Genomic DNA, 24474 nt, shown 5'->3' with positions numbered 1-24474 from the left:
TTGCTCCATCCCACATGGACGTGAATCCCCTATGTCCAGCACATCCACACTGTGGATGCTCCCCACCCATTTGTCACTTGATAGCCATCTCAGCTATCAGATCGACTATCGTGATATCACAGTGCTTGTGTTCAAGTAACTTATATTATGTTATAATGGCCCCAAAGCACAAGAGTAGTGTTGCTGACAATTCAGACATGTCAAAAAGAAATTATAAAGTGCTTCCCTTAAGTGAAAGGTATGAATGTAAAGGAAGAAACATAGCATATGTAGGCTTCAGTACTGTCTGTGGTTTCAGGAATCTACTGGGGGTCTTGGAATGTATCCCTGTGGATAATGGAAGGACCACTGTACACTTCTCTTTGGAAATGACTGGTGCTGTTTCTGCTCACATTTCATTGGCCAAAGCAAGTCACATGGTCACCCCTAATGTCAATGGGCTGGGAAATATGCTTGTCCTCTAGGGATCAGAACCAACTATTTGCACAATACATAGTATGTGCAATAGTTAGCTTCATGCCTGGCACATAGTGGGTGCTCAACAAGTGGGCACCGTCATAGAAAGGGCTTAGGGGCTGCAACAGCTAACGCTCCAAATCATTATGCCTCGTGAATGGGGAAATGGAGTCCCTCAGTTCCACCTTTACCAGCCCTTCCTCCTGCTTCTCAATTGGAGAAAAATGACAGCAGCCATTTCCAAAGAAGAGTTTATTGCCATTTGGGGCCCCAGCAGGGACAGAGAGGTAGTGGGTGCTAGAGGCTCCTGAGGCCCAGGGCGAGGCCAGCAAGACAGAACCCATTGCTCAGGACGCAGCCCAGATTGCAAATGGAGGACAGGCCATGGTAGCGGAAGAAGATCTGGCGGAGGGCATTGTACTTGGGGTCCTGAGCCCGCAGCTGGCAGTAGGGGTCAAGGCCCTGGTGGTGGCCTGGCACCTCTCCACCCAGGCCCCGATTCTTCTCCACAGTCTGCAAGGCCCACATGGCAGCTGTGGTGCGGGGCTCCAACCAGCGGGCGTTGATGGTGGCCAGCGTGAGGCTCAGGAGAAGCAGGCAGAGCTGGTGGGGGTGGTGGGAGGAGGACAAGGTGAGCCGTGCCTGGGAGGCAGGAGGAGCCCTCCAGAGATCTTTCTGCATCCTTAAAGCCCAGAGGGATGGGGGACAGCATTGGGTCAAAGCCAGGCCTCCCCTACCTTTTCCAAACCAAGACTAGGGGCCTCAACCAGAGTTTCAGTGCTCACACCCTAAACCCTACAGGAAAGCCTCCATCGCCATCTCCTCTACCCTCCCCAAAACTTTCTGAGCCTCCTCTCTTCTGATACTCAGACTGGAAGTTTCCAGAACACAGCCTTGTCTCCTCGCCTCTGTTCCCCCAAACTGAGAGTTTCTCAGGACAGTACCTCTCTTCCCCAAATTGGGACAGAGTACCATAACTGTCTTCTCATTTCCCGCAAACAGAGAACCTAAGACCGGGCAGTATTCTCTGTGGCCCCGGCCCAGACCCTAGAAGCTGACACTGGGCCCACAGGGAGTGAATAAAAAGTCTTTAAAGTTCCAGTTACCCATAATTCTCTCCCGTTTCTGTGGATTATTCTTGAAATCCCTGTTAGACCTCACCTGCCCACATCTGAGCAGAGAGAGGGCAGGATAGAGAAATATGAGATGCAGAGATGGTCCCTCGCCTTGTGGTTGGGAAAATGTGTGGATGGGCGTGGGAGACTTTAAATTCCCAGTCAGGCTGGTTTTTAAACAATAAGCTGGGGTCAATGCCCCGGCCCAGCTGAGTCACCATGGCTTGGCCGCAGGCCCAGCCAGAGGAAGGAGAGGGAGCAGCAGCCAGCAGAGACTCCCTGGGGGATAGACAGGGCTGTTGGGGGTGGTTGTGCAGGTGGTGCACTGCTCAAGGGTATCCAAAACCCAGCTTTGTATCCACTGGGAAGAAGGGGCAGGTTTTTGTTTGTTCTTCATGCGTTTAATTCTCACAAAGGTATAGCAATAAGTGCTCTGTGGGGTCCCGGGAATGAGTCTCCAGAGGGTAGTGAAGCCCAAGCCCAAATACCTGGCTGGCCTCCCAGAATGTGAGCTGGACCCAGGCGTGCTGTGGAACTAAGATGCAGAAGTTGACGAAGGCACAGCCCATGGAGATGTGAAAGTAGAAAGGGAAGAGTTTGCTCTGCACGAGGCCGAAGGTATGTCGGGGAAGGCCTCGGAAAAGAAGGAAGCCTGTGGGGCGCAGGGGACAACGCACGTGTTAGGTTACTCCAGGTCCCTTCTCATTCCTGTCCCCATCCCAGTACCCATGACGTCCAAGCAGACAGCCCCTACCTGAGATGAAGGTCACCCACATTTGCATGCCCCAGGCCCCAGACAGAACCAGTAGATGGACCACCTTAGTCAGGCTTCCAGGGTTCCCACCTTCCTCCATCTTGCAGGCCTGGGAAGAAGGCACCGTGTGGCTCAGGGCTTTACCTTCAGCCCGCGGCCTTCAGGCCTTGTGAGCCTGCTCAAGGCCAGGGTAACAGCTAACCCAGCAAAGATCCAGGGATAGCAGCCTAGGAATGGGGGTGGGGAATGTCCACAGCAGTACTGCAACAACCGCCAACCGCATCTTGCAAATATCAACCCTCAAGCTCTCTGGACCCCAACACCCATGCCACCTCTGAGACCCCCAAATTTCAGCCCCAGTAGCTCAAGTTCGTAGCCCGAGGTCTTCATAGATCATCCCAGTGACTCCCAAATATCACCCCGGGGACTCAACAAAGACCCCTGATCTCATAACAAGAGCCCGGATATCGCTATGAAGCTCCCCAAAGCACTCCAGAGACCCATCTAATCCTGGGAACCCCCCAAATCTTATTCCAAAGACACCGACCCCACCCGAGGCACCCAGGAATCCGAGACGAGAGGCGCCGGGGTCGGATCTCAGGGGCCAGGCGGGCTGGCCTCGGTACCTCACTCCTGCAGTCCTCCTGGGCCACTACCCCTCATGGGGCCAAGGACTCGTCCCGCCTTCCCGCTAAACCCAAAGCCAATCCAATCGTACTCTGCCACCTCCTGTACCTCCCTCTTAGATATTGACTAATCGATTAGCAGAAACCAGCCTAAAATTCCGCCCCTCGTTGGGATTTTATCCAATTACACGGCGGCTCCTAAGACCTGCGAGCGGGAAGGCGCCAATGAGGCCCTCGGCTACATCGGAGGAGGCGGAGCTAAAATGCCAGCCACACCCCTCTCTGTGACTCTATCTTTGGTCTCCGTGCGTTTTAATGCGATGGTGTCCCTGCGGGATCAAATTTCAGCGTCACAGCTGGGGACTGGCTTCGCGGTCCCTGATGGGAGAGCATGAGCAGGTGGTATGTGGTAGGTGGGGATGGAAGGGAGTCGGGAGCCTGGCAGGTGCAGGATTCACGGCCCGAAGGGGCGGGGCGCATGCTAATGACCCCGACCCTCCCCCCAAGAATTCTCCCGGGAGGAACGGCTGATGTGGGAAGGGGAGAGGTGCTCGACCGGGGATCTGCCTGCAGTTGGCCCTCAGAAATGCGTCTTCCCTTTTCCCCGCTGAGCCTCCCAGGGCTTTTATGGTCCCCAGGTTCCAGGTTCCAGGTTCTCAGCGTGACATTAAAGGACGAATACTGAGCTTTCCGCTCCTGTATCTCAGGCACTGGTATGAATTAAGTTAGTCACAACAATCCAAAAATGTGGTAGTACGATATCTTATTTTTATAGTTGGGGACGCTGAGGCATGGAGAAGTTCAGTAATTCAACAGCGCACTGCTGGAAAGGGGCAGAGCGAGGATCTGAACCCAGGCCATCCAGCTAGAGGGTCTATAGTGCCCATTGAAAAGTAGCCTAGAACATTTCAGGCAGAAGAATAACTCCTACATCACATGATAAGTGTGAAGACCCAATAAGTGCTAAAGATGGTGCCCAATACTCAGTGAAGTGCTCAGAAAATATGAGCTTAAAAAAAGATTAAGGAAGATTTTACAGAAGGGATGCTGAGTAAGGTTTCGAAGGGTATATAGGAGTCTTTCTAGGAGGACTGGGCAGAGGAAGGACACCAGAGGGCCCAGCAAAGGCAGAAAAACAGAAAGTTCTATAGTGTGGCCTTCTGGCTGGGTGTGACCTTCACCTAGAAGTTTTTCCAGACGGCCCCAGGTGTCTCCATCTGCCAGCCCTGATTATGCTGGGACTGTAGGAGGTGTGGATATGAGACCCAGAGCTGAGATCTTTCTTGTTCCTAGCCTCATCTAGCACAGGCCTGGACCTCAATTCAGTTATTATTTATTGAATAGATATGTCCTACCTCTCCCGTTCACACACTATGGTTCCTTTTACCTGAGGAGCCAGATCCAAACTCCCCTGCTTGGTTTTCAGTGCCTTGCTTGAGCTGCCCTGCTAACCTCCTATTGCTTCCTCTTGGACCCTGCCTCCAGCCATCCTGAATTTACCGGCACAGAGGACATGGTTCTACACTTCCAAGCTTTCTCACATGATGTTTCCTTCCAGGAACACTCTTCCTGTAGGGACCAATATTAAGATCTCTTTTCCCTTTTAGGCTTCTCACTTTCTCCTGTGGGGTCTTCTGGGTTCTTTTCACTGCCCAACCGAAGCCCTGGGGCTGGGATCATCTTTCATCCAGCTCCTACCAAAACTGGGAGTCCCTGTATTCAGGGCTGAAGACTCTCTGGGGTGTCAAGGAGGGTCTGAAAGTGTGGGATATGGGAGCTGGTCTCAGTGCAGCCCCCTGTCCTCCCTATTTGAAGCGACCCTCTTCTGGCTGGCCTACCCCGGGACCCCGACTACTCTGTGCCCTGCTACTGCTCATCTTCCCCACCCTCCAACTCGTGTTTGGTTGCTAACAGGAAGTGCGACAAGTGCTGGGGTTCGTTGAGGGGCTGCCCCAGGGCAGGGGAGCTGGGAAGGGCTGCAGTGCTCTGGGCTAGCCCTCAGGAAGCCCTCACCCACCTTACCCCCAGGCGCTTCCTCAGACAAGACCGTGGACTATACGATTCACTGGTCCAGGACCCCAGAACCAGAGACTTTGGAAACAGCTGCTTCAGAAAACACAGTGACAAGTACAAACTGGAGGCCAGGGAGGGACTCGGGGCCTCAGTCGCATTGGTCTCCCCCCTTCTCCAACCCAGACTCGCAGGAGCACTGTAATGAGCAGGACCTTGTGAAGAGGCATCAGAGCATCACCAAGGTCACCCCCACCCGGGAAACCCCTTCCTGCTGCACTACAATTTACTGCTGCGGGTCTCAGGGAGGGGGTTGTGGGGGCAGGGAGATCTTCCTCAAGAACGCTCCCACGGTGTCTTCAGAACCCGGAACACTCCCAGTGCTCAGTAGACCTGTGTTGAAAATGTCTTAATGGATGACGGAATTAATGGAATGGATGTACGATTGTGTGTCCTAACCTAGTGGGGTCTTGTCTGTGCTTGTCTCTGGGTGTGACTGCCTATGTGTCTGTGTGGTTGTGGGTCTGAGATGGGTACGAGTAGATGCTCTGGGTCTTACAACTTAAGAGTGCAAGGCTTGTGTCTACAAACACAAGGCTTGTGTGGCTACAATTGTGTTTTGACAACTGAGTGTGATTATACATTGCGTGCTGTTGGCACTGCGTGCAGACATTGTCAACGCCATTTGCCCCTAAGGAGGAGGGCCATTTCCTGAGCCCAGGCCAGAGACAGGGCTTTGCAGGTGCATGCTGTCAAGGGCAGCCCACAGGCCTGCATACATAAGAGACAAGCCATACAAGTGTACTTCTGAGCACATGCAGGGCAGGGGAGGTGCCCAAATGTGCCTGGAGGCAGAATTGCCTGCACTTGGGGTCTGGTACACCCAGAACTCAACAGACTCAACTCATGTCCAAAACCCCTGCACTGGTTTGGGGTGAGCAAGGAGGCAGCCAGGGATGAATTTCTACTGCCCTCATGTCCCCCTTCCCTAGAAGCCGTTGGAGACCAGCTCTTCCAAAGTCAAATGTAAGAATCCTCCCTCCCAACTAGACTATGTGCAAAAGACCTGCTGGTTCCTACTTCCACCCACAGCCCCTGCCTCCACAGCTGACTCTTGCCCCTGACCTTGCCCGCCATCCCTGTCCCTGTCCTTGACCCCTTCTCCTGCCTCTACCTTAACCTTGGTGGATCTCCACTGCTGATCTTGCCCCCTGCCTTTATCCCTACCCTAAGCCTCTGCTGACCTCTGCCCTGACCTTTCCCCTGCCCCCACCCCTTCCAGCCTGGCTGACCCTCACCTCTGTAAACAGATAAGTCCATCATGATGATATCTGACACCCAGAAGCTCCTGCGATGTGAACTGGAGTCACTCAAGAGCCAGCTACAGGCCCAGACCAAGGTAAGCCTCCTCGGCCAGCCCTGCCCCCAGCAACCTCTGTCCCTGTCCTCTGCTCCCTCCCATCTCCAGACCTAAATTCTTCCCCTACAGGCTTTTGAGTTCCTAAACCACTCAGTGACCATGTTGGAGAAGGAGAGCAGCTTGCAGCAAATCAAGATCCAACAGCTTGAAGGTGAGGACTGACCAAGGGTCAAGGTCATGCTGGAGGCTATTAGGGTTGAGTTAGGTCAGAGTGAGAGAAATGGGTAAGTCTGAGTTCAGGGTCAGGATCTGGCCAGGCTAGGGCAAGGTGGGTTCAAAACTGGGCTCAGGGTGTGGTTGGGGCTTAGTCAAGTTCCCATCATCTCTGCAGAGGTGCTGAATCCCACAAGCCGCCAGACAGAGAAGGAGGGACACAAGGGGGGCATGGAGCAGGGAAAGCAGGAGCTATATGGGGCCCTGGCTCAAGGCCTGCAGGGGCTGCAGAAGACCCTGCGCGACAGTGAGGAGGTGCAGCGAGCCCGTACTACCCGCTGCCTGCAGCTCCTGGCCCAGGAGATCCGGGACAGGTGGGTGTTGCTAGGCAGGCAGCCTGGAGGCTGTGGGAGGGAAGGGAGGCCAGGTTGAGGGAAATGGGACAGACCTGAGTAAGAGGGATGGGGAACCATGGAAGGCTTGAGGGATGAGAGGAGGGGAGGGCGGGGAGGGGGACAGGAGGCAGTATGTGTGGAGACTGGGAGTACAAGCAGTGAAAAGGGAAGCTGAGGTGGAATGGGGAGGGACTCAGAAAGCTGGGGAATGGGGAGACTGAGGGGGCTGAGGCTGGGGGATATGGAGGTGTGGGGGGCAAGAGGGGTCAGACGGATGTTGGTAGCAATGGGGGAGGCTGGAGGGTCAGGAGGAGGAGGTCTTGGCTGGGGGTGGGGGCGTGAGAAATAGCTGTTTCGAGGGTGTGTGACAGACGGGGAAAGAGGTCAGATTTCAGGGAATGGTGTGGCACAGTGAGATGGGAATGCAGGTGGGATGTTCCCATAAGTGGGGTCAATGGGAGGTCAAGAGGGTCAGACCCTGACAGAGGCCGTGGGTCCAGGGCTGCCACCGTTTCAGCCAAAGAAGTCCTGTGAGATCGGATTGGCGCGATGAGCGTGACCTCCATCCGCGATGTCTCGAATGCCCAAAGCCAGGAGGGGGATCCTTCTGCGCCCCAGCTTCCCTGAGTCCCCTCCCCCACAGAGGCCCAAGAGGAGGAGATCACAGACAATCTAGTGAACATCCAGAAGATGCAGAAGACCCAGGTGAAGTGCCGCAAGGTGAGTGGGGAGGATGGTGACCCTGCATGAGTTGAGGGTGTGGTCATCTCTGCCAGCCTCCACCATCAGAATGGAGCCAGAGGCCTGGGCTCAAATCTCAGCTCTGCCACTTACTGCTGTGTGATTGTGGGCAAGTTTCTTTACTTCTCTGGGCCTCAGTTACCTCATCTGTGTAATGCATATAACAACATATCCCTACCTGAAGGGATGGCTGCATGAACTGAGTGTTAAGCCCCTTGAGGGCAGCCTGGCATGCAATAGGTGCCATATAATGGTCACCTTGCACCATCAACATTATTATTACTACTGCTCTTCCCTCATTCCCTCCCACCCCACTCTGGGCCCCAGGTCCTGACCAAGATGAAACAGCAGGGGTGTGAGACATCCAACCGGCCGGAGACAGAGGACACTCCACTAGGAGGCAATGGCTCCTGGAAGAATGACCTCCAGAAGGAGCTGAGTGACATATGGTGATACCCAGCTCCCACTCTGATCTCTGACCCCTGACCCTCGTCTCCTCTGCCCTGCACCCAATCAGATCAAGCAGCAACTACCAGAACCTGGAACCCATCTGAGTCCAGGCCTCCATCTCCATCCGGGACTCCACTCCACCCTGACCCCCCAACATCCCGCTGCCCCAGCCCCAAGCAGCCCAGAGTCACCCAGGGCTCCCAGCTCCCCATCTCCCCACAGGTCCGCTGTGCATGTGCTGCAGAACTCCTTCGATGGCCTCACCTTGTCCTCGGGGAACCGCCCCAGGGCTGCAAGCCTCAGGGGTGAGGGAGTGGAGCCATGCTCCAGGTTGTGGGGGTCATTCTCCAGCTTCACACATGGAGGTTGTGTTCAGAGGCCATAGTGGGGGTCACATTAAAGAGTCCCTTGAGGTTTCATTTAGGGGGGTCACTCAGGGTCTCCAGGATCTTTTTTAAAGGCTCGATGGGGTAAAATTCAAGGGTTATTGAGATCGTGATTTGGTGTTACATTGGGTCACATTCAAGGAACGTGATCAAGGGACACTGGCCCATATTCAGAGGTCGCTCAAAGGTCACATCCAGGATTTGTGCATAGAGGGCCAGAATGGCACCTGTCCCTCCTGCAGGCTACAAGGGACACAGATGTCTGAGCCCTCCACTCCCCTCCTGGGACTCGGACTCGGACTCGGACCAGGACCCTTCCCAGCCACCGTTCAGCAAGAACCGCTCCTTCCCACCTGGTGTGGCTCCTCCCCTGCCCCACCCACCCTGCCCCTCCTAGCCCGCCCTGGAATCCCACAGTATGGATCCTCCCAACCTAGGCACCTGCGTCCTGATCCCCCGCCCTGGGATCCTCTGGACCAGGCCGGGCCCTTACCCACCATCTCTTCCCCACAGCCTGAGCAGTCGGGACTGCTCTCCCTGAAGACCCCTCCAGAGAGAAAATAAACTAGCCGAGACCCTCCTCCACCTGTGAACTGTTGCTCCTGCTGCTTCCTGTGCCTGAGAACGACTCCTCCCCCATTTACTTCTCAGTGTTGGGGAGGGTGCGGAGACCCCAGGGGCTTTTGGGGACGTATGGGCCTAGGGTCAGAGGACAGTGTGAGGCCATATTAATATATGACAAGGTCAGGGGTTAGTCTGTCCAGATATGAGTGGCCAGACAGACTCTTTCACACTAGCCACCTACCTTCCCTTCTGGGGTGCCCTGGCGATTTGGCCTGCCGCTCCTACTGCCCAAATGGGGAAACTGAGGCCGGGAGAGGGAGCGTCGCAGCCCAGAGTCACGCTCTGATGCTCCGCCCTCTTCTTTCCCTTAGCACCTCCCCTAACCCAGAGCCCTCCCTCTCAACCTCCATCCTTCATTCTCTCCCTAATCTATTCTAACACGCCCTTCCCCAAAGAGCAACCGAGGCCCCGCCCGGGATCCTGCTAATGAGACTTTGCGAGGCCCCGCCCAAGGAGTTATGCAAATAAGGCTCCCAGAGGCCCCGCCCCTCGCTCCGCCGAGGAGTCTGCGCCGCGCGGACCCGGGCATACAGCTATTCCATCTGTTCGTCCGCCAGCCAGCCAGGCCAGCCGTCAGTCTGTCCGTCCCGCAGCGCCGGTGAAGTCTAGGAGGATCGAGGGCTCAGGCAGCAGCAGTCCCGACCCGGTGAGGGAGAGGGTCTTGGGGCGTCCCCTGTACCCTCTTTCGCGGGCTTCCGACCCTTGGTCTGTCTGTCTGGCCCGGGTTCGGTTCTGCGGATGGAGTCCCATGCGGGTCCAGCGTAGGGATGAAGGGGGGCGGGAGGCGGCGAGCCGGAGCTTAGGGACCGGGTTCGGGGAGGGGAGTGTGGGGAGAGGACCCTGGGCTTGAGAAGCTAAGCAGTGGTGGTGAGGGTGACTGTGATTGCGGAGTTGTCATTATGTGTCAGTGCATGATTGTGTAATTGTCATTGTGTGTCTGTATAGCTGTCATTGTGTGGCTTCTGGAGTGTCCGTGTGATGTGTGTGTGACTGTCTCCCGTGGCTGTCATTGTGTGAGTGTCATAGTGGGTATCACCTGTGTGTGTGTGTGTGTGTGTGTGTGTGTGTGTGTGTGTGTGTTTGTATGTGGCTATGTCATTGTAACTGCTATCACTGTGATTGTGTGGCTCTCTTGATGTCTGTATGGTTGTGTGAATATGACTGTCATTGTGAGACTGCTGTTGTGTGTTCCCTTCTGATGTTGTATGGGGGGCCATTTTTGCGTTCTAGTGTGTGGCTGATCATGCGCCTTTCTTGTGTGGCTCTGTGTATGTCTGTCATGGTCCATGTATGTGTCCTTGTGTGGCCATGTGGCTATGGTCATGGATGGCACCGTGTATCTCTTAGGGCTGTCAGTGTGAATGAGAACTGTTAATTTGTGTGATTGTCACTGAATTGGGGGTGTGACACTGTAACCAGTTCTCTCACCCCTATTGTGTGTGGTGACTCTTTTTGATGTGAGTCTTAAGGGTGCTGGCAGCCCTGAGTCCACCTCCCTGACGGTGGGGGGTGAGGGCTCATGTGGGGCTATGTGTGGAGCTCTGAGGTGTGTGAAGGACCTCCTGTTGTGTCCTCACGACTGTGTGTGTGTGTGGGGGGGAGTTGTTTGATCTGTGTGGGTGTCTGTGCATACTGTGCCGTGTGTTTGAGTATGCATTTATGTGTGTAGTGGGTGTTGGGCACCTGTCTGAAACAGCAGGCTTGTCTTGTTCACCACTGGGATGGCACCCAGCAAAGTGCCTGGAACCCAGCAGGCACTTGGTCCATATTGCTGAGATGGATGAATACTGGGCCATGGTGTGTGTGTGCGGGGGGAGGGGCTTTGCCGGGGGACAGAGTCTGTGGCTGAGTTGTATACTCTGGGGGCGACAGTGTGGGTGATTGTCTCTGGGAGGGTGAAGGAACCACAGCCAAGCACATCTGGGACCCCTGGTGACCCTTACCCCACATGTCGCACTGCAGAGCAAGCCTTGTGGATGGAGTACTTGACCCAGAGTGCTTACCCTCACCTGCCTGGGCCTCAGTTTCCACATCTGTGCAATGGGGGTGACCATCCCTTCCCTGGTGGCCACCAGGAGCAGCTGTGAGTCCGTGGGCGTGGCGGCTGCCTGTGGGAAGCCATAGGGCCCTTTCACAGGTGAGGCCAGGCTGGGGGAATGGGTCAAGCAGATGTGACTCTGTTAGCCCCTCAGTTCTAGGGGTAGAGGAGATAGCCCTCTAGTCATACAGGGTGGCAGATGGGCTGGAAGGAGGTAGAAAGGGAGAGGCAGCTGGGGGAGAAGGAGGGCCTGGCCATTGGCAATGAACCACAGGGACAGAAGAGAGGCACCTGTGGGCCATGGGTGAAGGGGCTCAGGGGAGGGGCCCAGTGTGGGTGGGGGACATAGAGCATGGAGTCTCCTGTAAAGCATGTGGGGAAAGAGAATAGGGTCTCCTAAAAACTGGTAGGGGTGAGGACTTTTATAAATGGATCCTTCTCTATGGGAGAGGGGTCCCCATTAAACTGGGGAAGTCTCTTCTAAAGGCCAAGGGGAGGGGTCCTGCTTGGTTGGGAGGAGAGGCCCTTCTGAAAGTATGGGGTCAGAATCTCTTATGTAGACTGTAGGGGGTGAAGACCACTAGAGAATCTAGGGTTCCCCCCACACAGGCTGAGCTGAGCAGATTGTGTCAGGGGAGGCTGATGCCTCCTACAGGCAGAGGCAGGGCCAAGACCTGGATATGCAGAGGCCAGGTCTGAAGACTCAGGGGGTGGAGCCAGAGCTCCTTGGCAGTCCTCTGGGGGGCCATGGGTGTGGCCAGAGGACTCCATGGGGGCCAGTGATCTGAGCCTCCCCCTAGGCCCCACCCCTGCCACCCCACACCCTCCCCACCTCCACAGGCCCCAGCCTTCACCATGGCAGGAGGGAGACCTCAGCTGAAAAGGAGTTTCTCCATCATTCCCTGCTTTGTCTTCGTAGAGGTGAGGAGCCCCATACCTCCCTCAGACTCTCAATGGGAAAGGGGTTTACCTGTCTGTCTGTCCCCTCTATGCCTAACCTCAGTCTCCCTCATCCTGGCTAGGTCCCTACCTGGACCTATTTTTCCATCTCTCTGGCTCCAGTCCTGCCTTCTCTCTCCCTGATCTCTCACTCCCTGTATCTCTGGGGAGTGAGAATGCTGTTCCCTTTCTCTTGAGCTTGCACTCAGAAGTGGCACTTCCCAGGTTCTGATCCTGCTCTGTCCATCCTTACTGCGGGACTCTGGGCACTTCACATATCCTCCTGAGCCTTGGTTTCCTCTTCTGTCAAATGGGCATACTTAGAGTCCCTCTTTCCTAGGGCTGTTACGAAGGTAAAATGTATTCATTCACAGAAGGGATGTAGTATGACACCTCACCCACAATTAGGGTTATACCTGTGGTAGCTCGTTCTACTAGTAGTATTATTTCTTTCCCTGGTGATCTGTCACTCTGCCACCCACTGTGTCTGTGTGTCTCTGGCCTAGTCCCAGCCATGTCCTCACTCTCTCTGCCCAATCCCATCTCTTCTCTCCTCTATTCTACCATTCTAGTCCCTTCTCTTTCTCGTCTTTGCTTTTTCTCTCTCTCCTCTTCCCTCTTCTCTCTTTCTCCTCCACTTTTGTCTTCTCTTTCTTTCTGTTTCCGTCTCCATCTCTTTCTTTGTGTCTCCCAGACCCTGACCCTTCTCTCCCCACTTCCCCCGCTCTCTGTCTCTCTCACTCTTTATCTCCTTCAGTCTCGATCACTCTCTGTTTCCATGTCTCTGTGTGTCTCTCTCTCCATGTCCCCAACTCAGGCCTGACCCTCACTCTTCTCTCTCCATCTCTCTCCATCTCTCCCTCCACCCTGACTGGGCGGCAGTCGGTGCTGCTGGGCGTGGTGGTCCTGCTTGCTTACCGCCTGGAGTTCACGGACACCTTCCCTGTGCACACCCAGGGCTTCTTCTGTTATGACAGTACCTACGCCAAGCCCTACCCAGGGCCTGAGGCTGCCAGCCGAGCGCCTCCTGCACTTATCTATGCCCTGGTCACCGCTGGACCCACCCTCACGGTGAGATTGGGAGTAGCTTTAGTAGACTATGGGAGGACCTCCCAGGAGGCAGGAGGGCCAGGCGGGGGGAGGTAGGCAGAGGGCTGGGTTTGAAGGCCAGGAAGACCCTGTCTTGGTCTCACCCACAGATCCTGCTGGGGGAGCTGGCACGTGCCTTTTTCCCCGCACCACCCTCAGCGATCCCCATCATCAGGGAGAGCACCATCGTGTCTGGGGCCTGCTGCCGCTTCAGCCCCCCACTGAGGAGGCTGGTCCGCTTCCTGGGTGAGTGACAGGACCAGGGGTCAGCCACATAAAGGCATATGGGCCAGGCTCATCCATAATCAGGATTCCGGGGTAGGGGAGGGCCTAGAATTGCCATAATGGCACCTTCAGGGGCAAAGAGGGACTTGGGCTCGGGCCAGGCATAATAGAGGTATTAGGGACATGGGTGGGGCCTAAACCAACCATGATGGCAACTGTAAGAGGAGGGCCCCAGATTGCCACAAGGAGAATCTCATAAAAAGGGGACACAAACTCAGACCAAACACCATGGAGCCCCAGGGAGATGAGACCTAAGCTGTGCATTAAATGTAGTCCCAGTCTACGGCCTTGCTACCCTGAGCAAGCCTGATCCCGTCTGATCTCGGAAGCTAAGCAGGGTTGAGTGGGGCCTGGTTAGTACTTGAATGGGAGACCATCTAGGAAGACCAGGTGCTGTAAAAAATTAAAAATAAATAAATAAATAAGGGATTGTAAGCTGACAAGGTCCTTGCAATCTGTGAGGTGAACCAAAGGTTGCCTCGCCTAAAAAATAAACAAACAAACAAACAAATAAATAAATGTAGTCCCAGCCACAGTGGGTAGGGGAGGGGGCACGGCTTATCTGTAATGGTGATCCCTCTGGGAGGGGATTAGAGGAGATCCAGCTCTGCCTTATTGGTTATCCAAGGGAAAAGTTATCAACTCAGTAATAGCATTTCCAGGGCAGGTATAAGCAGGCCCAGAAATGCCATCAGGGCAGTCCAAGGAGGTCCCAGGCATGAGCCCAGTCCTGATGTAATGCTGTTGAGGGGTCCCAGCCCAGCTCTAATGGGGTTACAGGGGAGGGTCTACTCCTGACGTAGTGGTGATCCCAGAGAGACAGAGGCAGGAGACCCAGAGTGCCCCCATGGTCACCCAGCTATAATGAGGTATGTATGGCATTAAAGGGAGTCCCAGGTGCTTTAATGGTGGTCACCGGAACAAGGAGACAGGGACCCAGAAGAACCATAAGTGGTCTCACAAGAGGAGGGCCACTGGAGCGTCAGCCCCCTCCCCATGAACTTTCTCCCTCTCCACCCCCAGGGGTCTACTCCTTCGGCCTCTTCACCACGACCATCTTCGCCAACGCGGGGCAAGTGGTGACCGGCAACCCCACACCGCACTTCCTGTCCGTGTGCCGCCCCAACTACACGGCCCTGGGCTGCCCGCCGCCCTCACCAGACCGGCCAGGGCCCGACCGCTTTGTCACCGACCAGGGTGCCTGCGCCGGCAGCCCCAGCCTGGTGGCCGCTGCGCGCCGTGCCTTCCCCTGTAAGGACGCTGCCCTTTGCGCCTACGCAGTCACCTACACGGCGGTGAGCCCCGAAATGGGAATGTGGCAGTGTGGGGTGGCCACCTGGGCTGAGCCCTCAGTTCCTTCCCCCGGTGAGGCCACGCCCCAGCTCTCTAACTCCTCCAGACCCTGGTCACATCCCTGAGTCTGAGTATGTTGGGGTTCTTGACTGCACCTCTTGGTGTCTGGCCACGCCTCCTGACCCAGTAATGCCAGGGCCAAGAGAGGCTGTTGACTCGCCTCTGCGGGTCGAGGACACTGTCCCTGGAGCCTAGCCATGTCTCCAGGATGCTACAGGTCCTGGATATTGGCCAGGAGACTGGGTGAGTGGGCTTTCGACTCCGTGCCCTGTTGCCCATGTACCCCCACCCTTTATCTTCGCCCTTTGTTTTCCTGGCTATGTCCTTGACTCGACTCTGCTGGGACTTGCTGACTCTTCCCGCTTTTCCCTGGTTGCACCCCCTATTACTTTGATTCCTTTTCTAGCATCTGGGTCCATGCTTCTAACTCTGTCAGATGTCCCATGGAATTTGGGGATTCAACCTCCCGGAGCTCCTGGACCTGTCCTTTGGGCCCTGACTCCACTCTCTGGTTCTGTGGCCACACCCTAGCCCAGCAAGTGACTGATCCCTGAGAAACTCAGCCCCAGAGGCATTCCACTGCTCTCTGGTGATTTGGCCATGCCCCCATCCCTGAAGGGCCCTCTGGGGATCCATGACTCTATCCCCTGAACTCCTGTCCCCTGACTCTGTTCCCTGGAGTGCCTAACCACATCCTCTGGCCCTGGCCAGTGCCGATCCTGGGGATTCTGGACATGCCCCCAGCCCAAAATACAGTGGCCACTTGGGTTTGGCAACTGTGCCATCTGTATCCCCTGATGGGTCTGGCTCCCACAGATGTACGTGACATTGGTGTTCCGTGTGAAGGGCTCCCGCCTGGTCAAACCCTCACTCTGCCTTGCTCTGCTGTGCCCCGCCTTCCTGGTTGGCGTGGTCCGCGTGGCTGAGTACCGCAACCACTGGTCTGATGTACTGGCCGGCTTCCTGACTGGGGCGGCCATTGCCATCTTTCTGGTAAGCTCCCTTCACACTCATCCTGGTATGGGAGACCCTCCTTCAGCTCCCTGACCCAAGAGACAGGGCTGCATGATGGTGAAGAGTGTGGACTGTGTGACCTTGGATGAGACCTTTAACCTTTCCTTGCCTGGATGTTCTCATCTGTGAAATGGAACAACAGAACAGGGACCAGAGTGAGGCAAGTGAGGTACTCGCTTTGACTATAAAATTTAAGGAGGTGGTAAAACACTCAGTAATCCAGATAAGTAATATTTTAATAAAACCCTTTTTAAAATCAAAATTAATGTAATAAATAAAAAATTTAAATAAAGGCAGGATCAAATCCTGCCCTTGCACAACCTAGCCTTACTTGCCTTCTCCTAGTCCCAGCCCTGTAGAATAAATAATAGTAGCTACCTCTTAGTAAAGTGGAAAGAACTATTCTTAGCACACAGTAAGTACTATAAAAATGTTAGCCATCTTTGAAAGCCCGAGCCTTAGTTTCCTTATCTGAAAAATGGGTCTCGGGCCTCAACATGCTTCTCACCTTGTGTCCCAGGTCACCTGCGTCGTGCACAACTTTCAGAGCCGGCCGCCCTCCGGCCGAAGGCTCTCCCCCTGGGAGGACCTGGGTCAAGCCCCCACCATGGACAGCCCCCTCGAAAAGTTAAGTGTGGCCCAGGTAAGGGGGGCCGGGGGCTGCTCCCGGCTGGAGAGGGTGGTGGGTGGAAGAGGACCAAGGAGGCAAGGAGTCAGGCAAAAGGTGGGGGGGTCCTAGGGCCATGGGGAGGTGGGGAGACGGCCCATCTCTGTGGACATAGGTCCTGGGAGATAGTCCCACCTAGGCGAAGGGTATGCCACCTTTCTCCCTGCCAAGGGAACATGGTTAGTCCTGAGGATCTGGTTGTCTTTTCCATCGGGCTCTCTACCCAATGAGCTCCTTGTGCTGTGGCCAACAGGCCCAGGGGGCCGCTAGCCCCATCCTTCTGCCTCTTTGTCTCAGGAACCCGAGGCCTGCAGGCCGCATTCGACACCGGCACGGCTCACCCCATCCAGTGAGTGTCGAGGGAGTGGGGGGATAAATGGGGAGACTTCCAGATGGCGGTCACTGCCACAGAGGTCTCACCTCCTCCCAAGCTTTCTGACCCCCTGACTTCTGATCCCTGACCCCCAGAGCCGCAGAACTGCGCCCGCCGTGGCCACCTGATCCCCAGCTGCGTGTCCTCCAGGGCTCCAGCCATGTGTTCGTCGCCCCGTGTGCCCCGCCCTCGATTGAGGTCTGAGCCAACACCCCTGCCATTGCCCCTGCCTCTGCCAGCACCAACCCCCAGCCAGGGTCCCTCACCTTCCTCTCCTGGGCCTGGGGGGCCGGGCGGGGGTGGTGGACGTGGCCGGAAACTGCTGCTGCCCACACCCCTGCTTCGGGACCTATACACCCTTAGCGGACTCTATCCCTCCCCCTTCCACCGGGACAACTTCAGCCCTTACCTGTTTGCTAGTCGCGACCACCTGCTGTGAGGCCTGACCACTACCCAGAATCTGCCCAGTCCCCGTTTCTTCCCTGCCACACGTGTGTGTGCGTGTGCCATGTGAGTGCCAAAGCCCCTGTCCCCAAACCAGCCAGGCCCAGACATCAGAGGATGGCTGGAAGGACATTTGGGGGATCCCCCCCTCTTGCCCTCAGGGACATCCAAGTGGGCATAACTGGAAGGTGGGCCCTTGCCCCCTAGGATTGCCCTTTTAAGGTCTGAATCCTGACCCTATTGGCCATTGCCAAGCCAATGGGAGCCTCCAGTTCTCTAAATTCTAACCAAAAGTTTACCTTAGCCAATGGGAGCCTCATTCTCAATTCTTAGAATCCTCAGGCAAGAGGGCAACTCTAGCTTCTGAACAACCAATAAGAGTCCTTGGTTTTTGGAATTTCTAGGGTGGGTGGGTATGATTCCAGCCAATGGGGGACCACCCATGTCAAAGCCTGTGCTAAATTGAGAAGGGAGGCGAGGTTATCCTTTCTCACTGGGTCCTCTTGCCTCAGAATCAGAATCCTGCCAGAGGGTGGGGGCAGGCTCCCCCATGGTAGGGTCCTTGGGGCATCCCTTCCCCTCTCAGTTCCTCTCCCAAGTGTACCGTCTCACCCAGTCCCTCCTAACTCCCTACTTATGCAGGGTGTGTCCATTTCAGAGGTTTGAGGATTCAGGGTGCTGTATCCCCTTGCCTGTGCCCAGGTCACCCCCAACTCTTCTGTTATTTATTAGATTTGTGAGAAAGGACTTCTTTTTTCTTGGAAACTGCCCCCCCTGTTCTTCACACTGTACCCCTGTGCCTCAGCCTCATGCAGGTGTGCCAACGTGGGGGGCATGAGTGGAGCAGAGAGGGGGCTCCCCAACCTTGGGGCATCCAAAGGCAGTGGGAAGAGGAAACACTGCCTCCCTTTCCTGCCCCCTCCTCATCTTTAATAAAGACCTGTTTGTAACAGAAAACCGGCCACCTGCCTTCCTCCCCTGAGTGGCAGAGTGTGGAAGACTTGAATTGTGGGGCTAGGTGTTGGTGAGGCTAGGTGTGAGTATATTGTCACAGTGTATCTTAGGGTGACTGTGGAGAGGTAGTGTGGGGCCGTGGGGCCAGCAAGTTGGATTTAAAACTTGCATCAACATTTCCTGGCCTCAGGAAACTTAATTAACTTCTCTGTGCCCTCGTTTCTTCATGTCAAATGCAGATTCACAAGCCATATGTAAGGCACACAAACCCACAGTGAGGGGCCTCACATGGCTATCTTCCCCAGGCAGCTGGCCTGTTTCTGACTGTGGCCAAGGTGCGGAGAGCACAGGGAATAGGGTGAGGGCACTCAGAGGGTCCTGATTGTGAAGGGAGATGCTGAAGGCAGTAGGAACCTCTAAGCCAAACCCCTGGCAACATGGATGAAAGCAGGGGTTCTGAATGTGATGCTGTGCTGAAGACCCAGAGGAGACCAGGGAGAGTAGGAGGGGCAGGAAGCCACAGACACCTCACCACCATCATGGCTCCGAGGGCCAGTCAGGGCATGGAGTCATCCAGGGACCAGGAAAGGGGAGTCTGCTGCCCCTCTCCCCTCATTTATTCATTCATCAAATAGCATGGAGAACCTACTGTGTGCCAGGTGCTGTGTAGTTAGATACAGGAGCTGTAGCAGTGAACTGAATAGACACAAATTTCTGTCCTCGTGGCACTCACATTCTAATATGTAAGAGACAGACAATAAACAAGGTATAAAAGCTATATACAGAGCCATAATTCCAAATTTCAAAAAGGTCCGAAAACCAAAATTTTTTTTCATAACTCATTTGTGGCAAAAACCTGACCCGAACTGACATGAACTTATTATAACTTCATTTATTTAACTTAACATGAACATTCTTATATTTCATTGCAGATAAAGTGTTGATTTGGGGGTGCTCTCCCAGGCCCCACCAGGGCTGTTTTGCAGTAAATAGAATTTACACCATAGTACCTTTCAAAAATCTGAAAAAATTTGAATTCCAAACTCTAGGGTCAAGGATTTAGGTCAGGGATTCGGATCTCTGATATGTTAGACATTGATAAGTGATAAGGACAAAACTCAAACTAGAGGACACAATGGGACAACTGTGGGACAGGGAGTTGTTTGCTAAGAACATACCCGGGGTGAGGGAATAGCATTCCAGGCAAAGGGAAGAGCAAGCATGAAGGCCATGAGGTGGTCAGGGAAGGAGAGATGGGGAGGTGGGGGGCCTGATTGTGGGCCACAGGGAATGAGAAGAGAGCATGAAAGAGCTGAAGGCAGAGGAGGGACAGAATCATAGAGCCTCTTGCTTTACCGACCAAAGCTCCTGTTTTCAGGGCTCGCACTCCTGAGACTGGTGGCCCCACCTGTCGCACAGGGCCTCCATGCGGACCAGGGAGAAAGCAAAGTTTCAGCACGGCGGACAGCACCTCGGCCAACGCAGTTGGTGCTGTCCACGGTTCTGATGTTAAGCACGGGCCAAGAAAGTGCAAAACGGGGGCTGCAGGACACAAAGAAGTGTCTAGGCCCTCTGTGAAGGCGGATAACAGCAGCCTAGCACATGCAGATGTCTCACCTGAAATGTTCTTTCCCCACGTATCTGCATGGTTCACTCACTACCTTCAAGCCTTTTCTTAACTGTCAACTTCTCATTGAGACCTGCCTCTACCATCCTATTCAAAATTGCATTAAAAAAACAAAACAACAAACAAACAAAAAACTGGACCTCTCAAGTCCCCTTCTTTACCTGTACAAACATTTTTTTTTTGCATGCACTTAACATCTGCTCATAGACTATTTAAATTTCTCCTTATGCTTAGTGTCATTATCTTCTCCCTCACTAGGATGTCAAGTCAGAGGCTTCATTTTCTGTTCACCGTTGAGTCCCCAGTGCCTAGTACAGGGCCTGACACACAGTAGGTGTTCAATAAATATTTGTTAAGTGAATTAACTGGAGGGTGTTGATAAGCAAGGGAGAAGCATAGACTGACCCTGAGCCATCCGCTTCCCCATCCCCTCACCCATTGATTCACCTTTCTCCAGGGAGCTCCTCTTTGTTAAGTGTCCTTCTTTCAGGACATAAAGACAGGGTTCTGAGAAGTGAGAGAGAGAAATACTGTTTTCATGAGAGATATGCCAAGCGTCTGCATCTCTCTGCCAATGTACTCAGCCTACATTTACAGGCATCTACTGTGTGCCAGGTGCTCTTCTAGGAGCAAGGGACCCAGCAGTGAACAAAAGAAAGACCCTACCCTGGTGGAGGTAACATTCTAGTGAGGAGAGAGGCAATAAAATAAATACGTAATGTTGAAAGTGATGTTATTTGAAGATAAATAAAGATAGATAAGCCTGAAGGAGTGAAGGGTGTGCGATTTTGCACAAGTGGTCAGGAAAAGCATCTCTGAGTATGTGACATTTGAGCAGAGACCTGAATGGAGTAGAAAAATGAGCCACAGTAATATCTGGAAGCTGAGTGCTTTAGGCAGGGGAACAGCAAATGCAAAGGATCTGAGGTGGGGCTGTGTTCAGAATGCTCCCATGTATGTAACTGTATGATACAGGTGTCACTACTGGGTGCTTGTGGATTTGGAGTGTTGCAAAATGAGGTGAATCTTGGGTTGTGTATATGTTGGGGGAGGGCGATTCGGATCTCTGATATGGCAGTGTAACAGTGTACCTTAACTCTGTATGTATAGAAATATCTGCAGGAACACTAGCTGAAAGGAAACGTGTGTGTGTGTGTGTGTGTGTGTGTGTGCGGTAGTGGCAATGGCACATAGTTGTATCAGTGTTCTGGTGTGTGTGCCCTTAAAGGAAGGGTGCGGGGGTGGGAATGTGGGAGAGAGTGTGTATGGGATGCTTTGTGTCAGGATAGGATAGGGCTGTGAACATGTGGGTGATGGGGATTCTGGAAATGGAAAAAATGCAGAGATGCCATGATGTGTGTATCTGTAGAGGGGTGTGGGAGTACCCGGCTGTGTGAGTGGGTGTATTGGGGGATGTTGTGAAGACGTGTATCTGGTCCCAGAAAGAGAAAAAGCCCAGGAAATCTCAATTCCGCCCTGCTTCTGGGTCTCCTGGCAACTGCACTACTTTGAAGTTACCAGGAGACAGAGTTACCAGGGCAACAGGGGCATGAGTGGCAGCTCTGGGGCGAAGTCTGGGTGAGGAGCCTTAGCCAGTGATCACTTGATTGCTCATCTTGTTCCTCCTTCTCTCCCAGTTTCTCATCAACCCTACCTTTCTTTCTTCATTCATTTATTTAATGAGCATATACTGAGAATCTACAATGAGCTAGTCACTGTTCTGGGTGCTGGAGTTACCGAGTGAACAAGGCACACAGGTCCCTGCCATGGCTCTCCCTCAGTCTCCCAGCCCCTGTCTCTTTGTTTCTCCTGGCTCCTTTTTTGTTCTATGATGCTGCCTCCCCCCTCCCCCATCCCTAGCAGGACCGAAGGAGTCCCCAGGCCCAAAAAGAATCCAGTTGAGACTCCTCACAGACCCTTGGAGACAGCTTTTGATATTTTGCACACGAATGTCCCTACAGCCTACAGCCCCCTCCCTCACCACCACACGTCAGACACTTGTGCCAGTATCCAGATGCAGAGAGAGACAAGTACACAGCCCCTCTTTCTCTCCGTTTCTCAACTGTCATTGGGTAACCAGCAAAAACACACACAGACACATTCCCATCGCAATATTCCTTGGAGATATCAGGAGTTCCATTTTACAGGTGAGCAAATTGAGGCCAGGAGACTTTAATGTATCAGTAATTAGGGCCTGCTCCCTCCAACTCTCAACACTTATATCTGTCTGATTAGCTGATTAGTTCACAGTGATATTTGTGCTGCTTCCCTCAGCCGACTCAGCCAAGAGAAGGGTCTTTTTTCCCTCAAAATTCCGCATTCCTCCTCCCTCAGCTTAGGTTATTCGCCCTTTCACCAGTGAAGGAGCTGGGTTAGTTCAATCTAATTTCGATGGACAGATTCCTAGACCAATGGAGAAGCTAAGAGCACCGAAACCAATGAGGCCTTGGCTTGGGCGGGACTATGGGTAGGAACGGGCCGCCGATTGGACAGAGGTACGTCGCGGATGGCGGAGAAACTGAGGCGGGTGCTAAGTCCCGGCAAGGCGGCCGGGCCCGGGGAGAAGAACGCAGCTGAGGTCGGACCGCCTTTGCTGCTGCTGGGCGGTCCAGGCTCTGGAAAGACCGCGCTGCTATTCGCAGTGGCCCTAGAGGCGGCAGGGGACGGCCGAGGCCCCGTCCTCTTCCTGACCCGGAGGCCTCTGCAAAGCCTACCCTGCAGGACGCCGGCAGCGCTTGACCCCCTGCGGCTACAGGTAACGCGGAGACGAAACCAGAGGCGGGACTGCTCGAGAATTAAGTGACACTTATACAGACCAATGGCGGGGATGAAGGAAGGGCGCGCCGGAACAGCCAGTACGAGGCGGAGTCAGGCCGAGCGACGGGGCGTGGGGTGGGGGGCAGGACAGGCGAGGTAGGGCAGGACTAAACCTTGTTTCCCGGACGCGAGTTAGCTCCAGGGAAGCCAGTCAATGACTAGGTCAAACTGGGAAGGCTAGCGGTGGGTTTTGCGTGGAAAGATTGCCTTAGAGATTTGGCAAAAAGACATACCTTGTTCTCAACTGATATCGGGCAGTGATGAATAAAAAAAGGGGGCGGGGGCGAATAGAAGACTATTCAACCACTCTGAGCTACTTCATTCTGGAACCAACTGTCTGGGGGTGTGAGAGCCTCGTTCAGAAAAGTATGCAAGGAAGCAGGGCTGCTATGTCTGGGAGCCTCGCTTCCTGTGTTAAATTTGGCCTTTTCCTTTTTCCCCTCCCTCTAGAAGATCCGTTTCCAGTACCCACCCTCAACCCATGAGCTCCTCCAGTTCCTGTGCTCTGCCCATGAGACCCCGGGGCCTGTCCCCTCCCTTCTGTTGCTTGACGGCCTGGAAGAATACCTAGCTGAGGACCTGGGGCCCCAGGAAGCCGCCTACCTTGCTGCCCTTCTTCTGGACACAGCTGCCCACTTCGGCCACCGGGTTGGGCCTGGCCAAGGCTGTGGCCTCATTGTGGCCCTCCAGACCCAGGAGGAGGGAGATAGTGGGGATGCCCTGCACCTGTCACTGCTCCAGAGATATTTCCCTGCCCAGTGCTGGCTGCAGTTTGATACACCAGGCGCAGGACAGTGCTGCCGCAGAGCCTGCCTGGAGCCAGGTGGGCAGGGCCCCAGGGCAGAGTGGTTGATGGCTTTCCAACCAGATGGAGAGATGACAGTCACCCCATGGCCTACCCAGGCTGATGATCCCAATTCAAACAAGTGTTCAAGCTCTGGAGGCCAGCCTTGAGATTTGGTGTGTGACTGCCTATCTATGCCTCAGTTTCCCATGTCAGGAATACTTACCACAGGGACACATGCAGATTCAAAGACCTAAAGAATGTAAAGTGCATTTTTTCTTTTAAAAATAGCATTATCTTGTACATATTGTATCCTAACATATTGTTTAGTTTTGCTGTTTTAAACTTTATGAAGAGTTTCATGAGAAATGTCATCTTCTGAGAATTCTTTCTTCTCCCCCTCAACATTATTACTAAGATTCAGCCACATTTTGTAGTCTACTTTCTCTACTGCATATAATTCCATGGGTAACTATACCCCAATTTATTCATCAAATTGACTTATTTAGTGCTATGAACATTCTTGCACACATGTCCTGGCGTATGTGTGTGAGGGTTTTTAGGATTTAAACCTAGAATTGGAATTGCTGGAGCAGAAGGTATGCATATGTTCAACTTTCCTAGGTTATATCAAACTTTTAAAAAATGGTTAAACCTGCACTCCCATTGAACCGCTTGATCACATTTGGTGTCATCAGTGTACTTTCTTAGAATGGGGACTGATATAAAATAAAGCCCTATGAATTATTGTTATTATTGGTGGCAGAGACAAGCTAGAGGCCCATTAAACAGCTTTCTTCTTCCTGGGTGCACAGCTAAATTACATTTCCCATCCATCCATGGTTCTAGCTGGGGTCATGTGACTATTTCTGGCCAACGGAATTTGTGAAGAGATGGAACCCACTTCTAGGCTGGATCCCTAAACAGCCCACAGAATCTTCCGGTTCTCTCTTGTTGGCT

At 53.8% G+C, this 24474-nt stretch overlaps 4 protein-coding genes and 1 pseudogene across 8 annotated transcripts; 4 read left to right on the top strand and 1 right to left on the bottom strand.

The window, feature by feature from the left end:
* Positions 1-693: 693 nt before the first annotated feature.
* TMEM205 (transmembrane protein 205) lies at positions 694-3085 on the bottom strand. 2 transcript variants are annotated; one of them, XM_039873139.1, is made up of 4 exons: positions 2952-3085; positions 2326-2434; positions 2060-2223; positions 694-1059 (listed from the first exon to the last, which is right to left on the bottom strand). In XM_039873139.1, the coding sequence occupies exons 2-4, from the start codon at positions 2423-2425 to the stop codon at positions 754-756; spliced, it is 570 nt and encodes a 189-aa protein (XP_039729073.1). In that variant the 5' UTR covers positions 2426-2434; positions 2952-3085; the 3' UTR covers positions 694-753. The 2 variants fall into 2 exon arrangements, with proteins under 2 accessions (XP_039729073.1, XP_039729072.1); XM_039873138.1 differs by having other exon boundaries at positions 2873-3011.
* A 90-nt stretch (positions 3086-3175) lies between these two features.
* Positions 3176-9086, top strand: CCDC159 (coiled-coil domain containing 159). The gene is made up of 12 exons (XM_039873282.1): positions 3176-3353; positions 4767-4885; positions 4980-5206; positions 5954-5987; positions 6272-6360; positions 6451-6532; positions 6713-6940; positions 7558-7649; positions 7998-8119; positions 8343-8425; positions 8749-8862; positions 9020-9086. Exons 1-12 carry the CDS (start codon positions 3343-3345, stop codon positions 9022-9024), a joined length of 1206 nt encoding a protein of 401 aa, XP_039729216.1. The 5' UTR covers positions 3176-3342; the 3' UTR covers positions 9025-9086.
* Positions 9087-9275: 189 nt separating this feature from the next.
* PLPPR2 (phospholipid phosphatase related 2) lies at positions 9276-18289 on the top strand. 4 transcript variants are annotated; one of them, XM_039873134.1, is made up of 10 exons: positions 9276-9776; positions 11093-11267; positions 12009-12089; positions 13065-13178; positions 13307-13442; positions 14505-14776; positions 15651-15827; positions 16369-16491; positions 16813-16864; positions 16984-18289. In XM_039873134.1, the coding sequence occupies exons 3-10, from the start codon at positions 12024-12026 to the stop codon at positions 17325-17327; spliced, it is 1284 nt and encodes a 427-aa protein (XP_039729068.1). In that variant the 5' UTR covers positions 9276-9776; positions 11093-11267; positions 12009-12023; the 3' UTR covers positions 17328-18289. The 4 variants fall into 4 exon arrangements, with proteins under 4 accessions (XP_039729068.1, XP_039729070.1, XP_039729067.1 ...); XM_039873136.1 differs by having other exon boundaries at positions 12990-13178; positions 16369-16475; XM_039873133.1 differs by having other exon boundaries at positions 12990-13178.
* LOC120610936 (uncharacterized) lies at positions 13760-13883 on the top strand (annotated as a pseudogene).
* A 4102-nt stretch (positions 18290-22391) lies between the features above and the next one.
* SWSAP1 (SWIM-type zinc finger 7 associated protein 1) lies at positions 22392-24198 on the top strand. The gene is made up of 2 exons (XM_039873137.1): positions 22392-22668; positions 23181-24198. Exons 1-2 carry the CDS (start codon positions 22420-22422, stop codon positions 23682-23684), a joined length of 753 nt encoding a protein of 250 aa, XP_039729071.1. The 5' UTR covers positions 22392-22419; the 3' UTR covers positions 23685-24198.
* The last annotated feature ends 276 nt before the right edge of the window (positions 24199-24474 follow it).

The sequence above is a fragment of the Pteropus medius genome, unplaced genomic scaffold, assembly GCF_902729225.1.
Source record: "Pteropus medius unplaced genomic scaffold, Ma_sr-lr_union100, whole genome shotgun sequence".
Classification (NCBI taxonomy): Eukaryota; Metazoa; Chordata; class Mammalia; order Chiroptera; family Pteropodidae; genus Pteropus; species Pteropus medius.
This window is presented reverse-complemented; position numbering and strand designations above follow the sequence as displayed.

Excerpts from the sequence above, each read along its gene's own strand:
- TMEM205 (XM_039873139.1), bottom strand. The coding sequence starts at position 2,425 with ATGGAGGAAGGTGGGAACCCTGGAAGCCTGACTAAGGTGGTCCATCTA. Across the intron at positions 2,224-2,325 it reads GTGGGTGACCTTCATCTCAG|GCTTCCTTCTTTTCCGAGGC; the intron begins GTAGGGGCTGTC and ends TGCGCCCCACAG. Across the intron at positions 1,060-2,059 it reads CATTCTGGGAGGCCAGCCAG|CTCTGCCTGCTTCTCCTGAG; the intron begins GTATTTGGGCTT and ends CACCCCCACCAG.
- CCDC159 (XM_039873282.1), top strand. Across the intron at positions 6,361-6,450 it reads AGCTACAGGCCCAGACCAAG|GCTTTTGAGTTCCTAAACCA; the intron begins GTAAGCCTCCTC and ends CTTCCCCTACAG. Across the intron at positions 8,426-8,748 it reads CAGGGCTGCAAGCCTCAGGG|GCTACAAGGGACACAGATGT; the intron begins GTGAGGGAGTGG and ends TCCCTCCTGCAG.
- PLPPR2 (XM_039873133.1), top strand. The coding sequence starts at position 12,024 with ATGGCAGGAGGGAGACCTCAGCTGAAAAGGAGTTTCTCCATCATTCCC. Across the intron at positions 13,443-14,504 it reads GAGGCTGGTCCGCTTCCTGG|GGGTCTACTCCTTCGGCCTC; the intron begins GTGAGTGACAGG and ends CTCCACCCCCAG. Across the intron at positions 16,865-16,983 it reads GGCACGGCTCACCCCATCCA|AGCCGCAGAACTGCGCCCGC; the intron begins GTGAGTGTCGAG and ends CCTGACCCCCAG.
- SWSAP1 (XM_039873137.1), top strand. The coding sequence starts at position 22,420 with ATGGCGGAGAAACTGAGGCGGGTGCTAAGTCCCGGCAAGGCGGCCGGG. Across the intron at positions 22,669-23,180 it reads TTGACCCCCTGCGGCTACAG|AAGATCCGTTTCCAGTACCC; the intron begins GTAACGCGGAGA and ends CCCTCCCTCTAG.